The sequence below is a fragment of the Rutilus rutilus genome, assembly GCF_951802725.1.
Source record: "Rutilus rutilus genome assembly, chromosome: 4".
NCBI classification, from domain to species: Eukaryota; Metazoa; Chordata; class Actinopteri; order Cypriniformes; family Leuciscidae; genus Rutilus; species Rutilus rutilus.
In genome coordinates, this window is record NC_140212.1 from 38,523,251 (window position 1) to 38,532,561 (window position 9,311).

The following is a 9,311-nucleotide window of genomic DNA, read 5'->3' on the forward strand; positions in this document are numbered from 1 at the left end:
CAGTCGGGATAATGTAAGTACACAACTAAAAAAATATATAACATAGATATAGTGATTTTTGCTAATTTTAAAGCAAAAAAGTTACATATTGTGCCTTTAAGGGCCACCCTAATATATATATATATATATATATATATATATATATATATATATATAAACAAACAAAAAAAACAGAGACGAGTTAAAGTTATTTTCTGTTGAGATCAACAAATGTTATGAATAGAGATAAACATCTACTGAACCCGGAACATCCCTTTGATTATGATTAACAATTAACTTGAACTACTTATTTTTCTGGAGCAAATGTAAATCATGTACAAAAGACAGTAAATCAGGACACTATAAAAGGAACATGAGAATCTGTGAGGATGAAGAGCAAGAGCTGGAAACAAACATCAGTGAAGAATGAAGGGTTTAGTGTGTTTACTGCTGCTGTTGGAAACCTTTGTGTGTGTCGTACAGCATCAGGTAGATGGAGGACTCAATGAGAATGAGATCAGTCAACAGCTCAGATCTGAGGACGGAAGACAGAATCCACCTCAAACAGACACTTTGAGAGATGAAGCTTCAACTGACAGCCAACAAAACTACCATCTGTTCTTCACTGACATCCATGCAGCTCTGAGAGAACTGACCGCCACCGTTACAGAGCAGAAAGTGAACATCAGAGAACTGACCGCCACAGTTACAGAGCAGAAAACAAACATCAGAGAACTGACCGCCACCGTTACAGAGCAGAAAGGAAACATCAGAGAACTGACCGCCACCGTTACAGAGCAGAAAGGAAACATCAGAGAACTGACCGCCACCGTTACAGAGCAGAAAACAAACATCAGAGAACTGACCACCACCGTTACAGAGCAGAAAGAAAACATCAGAGAACTGACCGCCACCGTTACAGAGCAGAAAGGAAACATCAGAGAACTGACCGCCACAGTTACAGAGCAGAAAGGAAACATCAGAGAACTGACCGCCACCGTTACAGAGCAGAAAGTGAACATCAGAGAACTGACCGCCACTGTTACAGAGCAGAAAGGAAACATCAGAGAACTGACCGCCACAGTTACAGAGCAGAAAACCATTAACAGAGAACTGACCGCCAACATCAGAGCTTTAGAGACGAGACTGAGGGAAGAGATGAACAAGAAAAATGATGGTACCTCACCAAAACATTCATTCTTGCACATTGCAGTGTAAATGTTAGTGTAAGTGTATAATGTGTGAATGTCATTAAACATAATCTATATTCCTTCACAGAAATGTCTAATCTTACTCTGAGTCAAGTGGAGGAGTTGAGAAAGGAAAATAGAGGTGAAAGTGTGCTTGAATGATGTTGAAAGTGTGCCGTTAATGATGTTAAATTCAGTGTATACATTCTCAGTGTAATAGTGTAATATATATCACAATTTTGCTTATGTTTTTCAATAACAGACAGAGAAATAGCTTTTTCAGCTTCACTGATGCAATCTGGCAGTGGATATATTGGTCCTTTTACCACTGAAATCACACTAACCTACAGGAACGTCTTCACAAACATAGGGAACGCCTACAACCCAGTTACAGGTAATTATCAATGAAATGAGTCATAAAACTCAGTTTATAGTAATGAAAACCCTTCTGCTCCATTCAGACCTCTCTGCAGTTCCAGGGGGGCAAGTTTTTGGAAACAATACCGTTATCGTCTCAGTGTAAACAACAAAAAACGTAAATTTGTGAAAATGGTGATGTCATGCACATGCGTATTACATGATCAGTCTATAGTCTATACTACTATATCTGTAGTGTTTCTTTACAAAAAGACATCGCCAACTACTGGCCTGGCAGCAGAATACAGCGTTTTAAAGCTTTTCCCCGGATCTGTGTGAATGGGGATCGTTGTTGTTGTTGCCGGTACGCGAAAAACGCAAAGAAAAAAATTTGTCTGTTTTTAGGAAATCATTGTCATGTAAACGTAGCCTGAAATTATCTGCCATCTTTCAAAACTTTTACATAGTGTGCTTGGTAATTAAAAAATCATACAGGAAACATCTGATTCTATATCTCTTGTTATTTGATTTAGGTGTTTTCACAGCCCCGCTGAAAGGAGCGTACATGTTCAGAATCTCTGTATTTGGTCACGGACCAACTGCAGCAACTGTATCCATTTATAAGAATGGAGAGCGTGTGGTTATAGCAGATGCTCATCAGGCTAAGGATCGGTTAAACGCCTCTAATGGAGTTGTGTTGATCCTGGAGGTTGGAGATGTTGTCTATGTGAGACTTTGGTCTGGCAGGAGGATATTTGATAGCCACAATAACCACAGCACTTTCAGTGGTTTCCTACTGTTTCCCTTAAGAGAACAGGAGCTTTGCAGAATGTGATTCCAATAATTCTGAACCTTTAGCGTATGATTAAAGATGAAAATCATGAAGAATCATTAACATATGAACCTGTATTAATGAGGACTAATGTGTGTTTGAAATTTGCAATAGATTACTGTATAAAAGTCTGAGCTGTCTATTCATGTGACTTTGTATAAAGAGTTTCATCACTGAGACAGACAGGACCCATGAATGTCATGTGACTCAAGTATTTTGTTAAATTATTAAATCTAGAATGTTAAGTAATATCTTTTTAAGTGTACTTTAAGAATGAAGAGCGTGTGGTTATAGCATATGCTCATCAGCCTCAGAGAGAGTTAAACTCCTCGAATGGAGTTGTGTTGATCCTGGAGGTTGGAGATGTTGTCTATGTGAGACTTAGGTCTGGCAGGAGGATATATGATACCCAGGATAACCACAACACTTTCAGTGGTTTCCTACTGTTTCCCTTAAGAGAACAGGAGCTTTGCAGAATGTGATTCCAATTATTCTTAATCATTAATCGAATGATTTAAAATGAAACTCATGAAGAATCATTAACATATGAACCTGTATTAATGTGAACTAATGTGTGTGTTTGAAATTTGCAATAGATTACTGTATAAAAGTCTGTATGGGACACTATACTCATAGGTCCTAGCTGTCTATACATGTAAGCAGTGTTGTGCATGAACGCGTTCATATTTTCGCCGAACGCTGAACTGAACGAATCACTTTTCATACAATGAACGTGAACGAGAGCGGCGCTCACTCTGGCAGGAATGAGCAGCACGCGCAGTTCACGTTCACGTTCACGCTCATTTGAAAAGTCAGGTTTTACCAGGGCTTAATTTGAACATGTTCCGTCACCTCCGAAATTGGATCCGGAACCTTTTTTATTGGATCCGGCACCTCCCGTGTCACTAAAAATGAACTGCCTAAATGAAAAAAATTACTGTATGTGTAGTGTTCAATGTGACACATGACTTGCGCGCTTGTTGTGCGAGTTGAGATTGCTGTTAGCCTCGATCGTTTCACTCAGGGGAAAAATGTCAAAAAGACAGGAAAGTTTGCTTAATTTTTTCAAATACGCTTCACAGTCAGATCCCAAACAAGCAAAAATCGTTTCTGCTGATCAAAAAGGAGACCACGGTGGACAAAGTAGCCTAGTATCGATATCTCGTTATTTCGACATAATAAGGGGGCATTCTAATCTGCATTAAGCCACATTAAGCGTTCTTATAGCCTAATGGTTTTCTATGGGAGGAAAATGCTTAACCGTTCATATTATGGGCTCATCTGATTTTTTGTACATAGCATAGCCTATTTGTTAGGATTTTAGTATCATAATTAGGCTAATAAATGCACGCACAATTATCCGTGAACTTGATTTGAACAAATGCCTTTCAACTTGTGTGTGCAAAATTCAGAATTAAATTAATGTGCAGAAATTTGTACAAATAGAGAGTAGGCTATGTAGGCCTACTATACTGTTGTAGCCATTAAAAAAAGCGCGTTTCATATTTGTTAAAATATTATAATGTTATTTTTTTTCCATTTATGTTGATTTATGAAAAGTGAACAGCATGACCGAGTAAGATAGGATGCGCAATATGAGACATGGAGCGGGTCAGACATGATTTTGACCGTTGAAGTTGTTATAGAAAGCCTTTCTTTAAAGTGAATTTCGTTTTGTATAAATTGTATCTTAATTTTAATCAATTTTTCATCAACCAATTGCCTGTATTTAATGAATAGGCCGACGAAACAAATATAACGGAGGCGCCCGCGTGCTCACTTGCATTGCACGTGAACTAGAGCACATCCTAACTTAACGAAACTCAGTGTATGCCTCACACAGACATGACAAATACATCAAATACACAAAGCTTGAAATGTCTTTAAACGAAATAATTCAAAACGAAAAAAGAAAAAGGCTACTCTCTGATTATGTAATCCATTAGGCTTATTTATGTGCATTTCTCTCTATAAGCACGTTCACACGGAGATGGCGATCGTCAACTTCATCTTTGCAGCCGAGTCGACACTTTTAGAGAAAACACTTGTTTATTAATAAAAATCAATACACGCGTCACCGGATTTACAGATGCACGCACACACATTATTTCGAAATAACGAGATATTGTGTTGAAATAACATTATTATTAATAATAGCCTACATCTTTTAGAATAGGCCTATTTGATTGAATGCTGAATGTTGCGCTTGTTCAATTTAATAAAATTAAAACTTTAATTGTGATCATTAACATAACTGAATATTAAATATTTAGTGACCAAGTTTTGCGCAGCTCCCCGTCAATGATCTAGCACCCACTCAGCATGCTGTCCCTGCAGAGAAGCTACGTAGGCAGTGTAATTTTTTTTTTTTTTTTTTTTTTCGTTACCTCCAACCCCCGTTTTGAGTCGCCGGATCCACCCCCCCCTCTGCGCTCCGGGACCTCCCACTTTACAAATTAAGCACTGGTAAAGAGGTTCTATTGAGTAAGATAGTGGCCTATCTTAAAAAGAATTTAACTAATGAACGTGAACTAGTTCATTTTTAGATATGTGAACTTAGTTCATTTAAAAAAAAAATGAACTATGAACATGAACTAGTTCATTATCATCTGTGTGAACTGAACTTTGAGCTAGTTCTTTTTAAGTATGAACTGGCACAACACTGCATGTAAGTTTGTATAAAGAGTTTCAGCACTGAGACAAACAGGACCCATGAATATCACGTGAGACTCAAGTGTTTTGTTAAATATCTATATCTAAAACACAAAACCACCACACAATAGCAGAGGACAGTACTCATAGGCTCATTCTGCTCTATAAAATAATTAATTGCATTTGAAATCATATGTAAACTTTATAAAAATCATTAAAATAACATTACAAATGACTTTGTCAAAATTCACCTCTTCAGTTGGTCTTCAATTGTAGATATAGATAGTTGAAAATAAACAAAGACATTTGTAATGTTATTTTAATGATTTTTATAAAGTTTAAATATGATTTCAAATGCAAATAATTATTTTATAGAGCAGAATGAGCCTATGAATGCTGTCCTCTGCTATTGTGTGGTGGTTTTGTGTTTTAGATATAGATATTTAACCCCTTTATAGGCAAAGATCGCAGATGGCCCCAGATTATTGTTGTTAAACATTCACTGCATTTTAAAACATCACACTCTTACTTGATCTGGACAAACTTGAGTATCATTAGAAAGATTAAAGACTCCAGAGCTTTGATATTTGACCACTGTTTATGATAAAACTAGGTTGCAGTGACATTCATTTCTTAATTTATGTCAGGATTGCAAAATAATAAATCTGTAATGTATGATATTTGAAATAGAATATCAACACTCATATGAATTCACTCACGTCTACTGTGGTTTATTTGGGAAATCAAAAAGGAAACTACAAAAAAAACAAGTATCCAACTTGCATCAGTCAATGTTGATTTACTGGTCACCATAAACATCATTGACACATTTGACAGACCAAAAAACACCAGTAAAAAAGGCAAATATGAGAAACGAGGAAAATATTTAGTAGGTTTAGAAGACAAACCAGGACACAGAATTCCCAAGGCAGGAGTCTTTGCAGAAGCAGGAGTGGGTCGTGCAGCCGCTGAATTGAGTATATTAGAGGCAGAAGCCAAAGGCCCGAACGCTTCGGCTGGTGCTGAAGCAAGTTCGTCTGGAGCTGGAGTGATGGCTTGTGCTGAAGTTGGAAGTGTTTCAGCAAAAGCTGGCCCAGTTGTCGCCAAACATCTTTTGCATCTTTTGGCCTGGGTGGACTGGAGGCAAAACTCCTGGGAACTGTGTATTGGAAATTTTACATTTAGATGTGTTTTTTTACTTTCAGATGTGTGCAACTTGTGTTAACGTTGAACATTAATTTTTACTCATAAGCATTTAAAGAAATATAATCATATAAGCTTGCAGGAACAAAATGTTCAGGGTAGCAAAGAGACTATGTGTACTCAAAGTGACCTATTGTTGTACTCCAAGTGTGAAAAATATGTGCGCAGCTCAGATCAAAATAGAGATAGGCGAAATGTGTGAATTTGAGCAGCAGCTTGTTGTGTTGCTAGATTCTAATATGAAATCTTCTGATAAATCCCTTAAATTGGAACCTCTCCTAAATGATTTACATGTTTCAGGAACTGACAGTGTCTCAAAAGTAACTGATAAAATTGAAATATCTATGGACGATCTTTTAGTTGCACAACTACAGAAGGACCACGCCAGAAAACTTCATAAAGCTAAGAAAACAGAGAGGAGGAAGAAGAAGGACCCAACATCCACGGAACGAGCTGACATATCAAAGTCGACGAATAATGAGGATTCTCCGACAGATGGAGAAATTGCATAAAAGATTACTTAGTATTGTAAGGGGAGTTATGTTAGAGAATCAGTTTAAATGTCCAAATTGTGAAATATCCTGTTTACAGGAGAAGTTTGAATTGCTCGATGCAAACTTGCCCTGTGATAACGTTTTGTAGTTTAAGTGTCATTGCTTGCAAAAGAAGTTTGCAACGCTAGATGCATGTTGCAAGCTTGCTTTGCAACCACAGTGTTTGTGGTTTTCTTTGATCTCTCTGAGTGAGTTCAGTGGAACAACAGGTGTTAAGGCTATGCCTGCTTAGTTGACCTTTAACACAGTTCAAGAAGATGGAAAGATGCCTCCCCACAGTTAGAGATGAGGCGAGAAGCGAGCTGTGGTTTTAACACCTGCAGGCCAAGTAACGGTCAAAATGTATATTAAGCTTTTTAGCGTAGGTGGTGCGGATGAGATAACCTATACACGCATGCTTATTGCATAACAGCTTTAAGGTCATGGAAAATTCCAGATCAATTGTTTTATTCTTCTAAGAATTGCTTCATTGTAAGGGACAGCCCTAAATGCTTAAGACGGCCCCCCATCAAACCATATAAAAGGTTTTGTTTCCAGTTGCTCGGGGCCGCAATTCGAGGTGAAGACCTATACGCATTTCTGTTATTTTTTCCTTTTTGAATTTATTGTCTTTGTATTATTCTGTAACCTTTTTAAGTAAAACGAAACCATTTTTGGTGATTCGAAAAACTTTTTAAAAGAGTCTCAGAGTGATTTTTTCCTAGAAGTATCTTTACTTTGTTATAGTTAAGATATTAATACTAAGCAAAAGCCCAGTGAAACGGACCCCGGACTGAACTGGATCGGACACCGCCGAGGACCCTGAAGCCATTTATAACATCTTTAACCAGCAGGTAAGGACAATCTTTGATTGAAATAGGTTATGGGATTGTTATAGAAGGATTTGGATGTTACAGCGGTATAGAAACACAACATGGCGCCCAAACGTGTGGGGCATTTTGCTAGTAGGGGAAATTAAAAGACAATTGTTCAGGAATAATAACAGGTATAGGTGCAAAGTCCACATACCACGGCCACTGTTGGTGTTCATAGTTCAGAGAAACTAAGATTGAACACAGTTCACTCGCAGAGTTCAAGGGAACTGAGTGAAAATCAGCGCGCGCAGGCTCATATGAAGACCTGTTATGACAGACAAAAAACTCGAAGCCCAAGAGAGAAGGGTGAGTTAGTCTAGAGAGATAAACCGGTTTTGAGTGAACCCAAACACTTGCAGAAAATAAGGGATTGAGTGAACCCAAACACTTGCAGAAAATAAGGGATTGAGTGAACCCAAACACTTGCAGAAAATAAGGGATTGAGTGAACCCAAACACTTGCAGAAAATAAGGGATTTGAGTGAACCCAAACACTTGCAGAAAATAAGGGACATATAGATTTGTGAAGAGTTGCATCACTTGTATGTAACACATGGGTGTCTAAGTTTTCAGTGCATGCTTTCAGCACGGCTCGAACGCTGCTCCCTTCGGGTTGTGTTGTTGGTGGGCATTGGTTTCTTAGCCACACATGTCACAAGGAAGTGCGGGCAGGCACTTCTGATAAATCTAAGAACAGCACCAGATTCGGTGTAAGTGAAGTAAAGCCAGTGAATCCAAACACTTGTAAAAAATAGGAAGTTTGAAGTGAATCCTAACACTTTAGAAAAAAAAAAATGGAGAACCGAATGGTGACTATAGATTTAGTTGCTAGTGACACTGTAGGAAAGTTGGAATGGTCTGACTCTACTAAGTGTAAATGTGGCTTTAGAAATATACCCTGGCAAGAGGTCAGAGAGGCTGCGCCAGTGGTAAATTTAAGGGTAAAGGAAGGAGCAGAGGCTCCAAACTTCATCTACTCCAATAAAGGAGGCAATGATGAAAACCCCAAAGTACGAGTCTTTAATTCAGTAGGGAAAGAGGTAAAAGGTATACCAACGAAAAGTTGGGCCACCCTAGCTGGAGATGGCTCTGAGGAAGAATCAGACAAAGGCTCGGTAGCTTTTAGTATAATCTCTCAAGAAGAGATGGGTACGAATTTTACCGAACCTGACGCACCACTCTATGAAGACCCTGAAAGCCCGTATGAAGAAGCAATAGCAGAGGTCGAAGGACCCCTCAGGTTATATTTTGCGAAGGGAGCAAATTTAGTTGTTCTAAAAGCAGGACCTTTACAGTTTGAAGAAGAGGCAGACGCTCTGGTTAATGCCTCTAACAAGCATCTCAGTCGGCGTTGCAGCAGCCTTTTTAAGACAGGCAGGACGAAAGTTTCAAGACGAGTCAGACAAGTTAATGCAACGTAGAAAAACCTCTCTCCATACTGGAGATATCCTCCTACAAAAAATAGGAGGACCGAATGGCAAACCAGTAATACATGCAATAGGGTATAAGAGAGGTAATGGCCATGACCTCGAAGAGGAATTACAAGCTTTAATAGCCCTAGACATTTTAATAGACAAAATCTGTGCCTGTGCTAGAGATTATAAGTATCGTGTGATAGCCATGCCGATAATATCCGGAGAAGAGTTCGGATTTAATGAAGTTAAATTAGGTGCATACCTTGTAACTGCACT

The 9,311-nt window shown here is 38.4% G+C and overlaps 1 protein-coding gene across 1 annotated transcript; it reads left to right on the forward strand.

Annotated features, from left to right (window-relative positions):
- Positions 1–394: 394 nt before the first annotated feature.
- LOC311289223 (uncharacterized protein) lies at positions 395–2,619 on the forward strand. Its single transcript, XM_084407048.1, has 4 exons — positions 395–1,156; positions 1,258–1,311; positions 1,432–1,563; positions 2,060–2,619. The coding sequence occupies exons 1-4, from the start codon at positions 406–408 to the stop codon at positions 2,359–2,361; spliced, it is 1,239 nt and encodes a 412-aa protein (XP_084263174.1). The 5' UTR covers positions 395–405; the 3' UTR covers positions 2,362–2,619.
- The last annotated feature ends 6,692 nt before the right edge of the window (positions 2,620–9,311 follow it).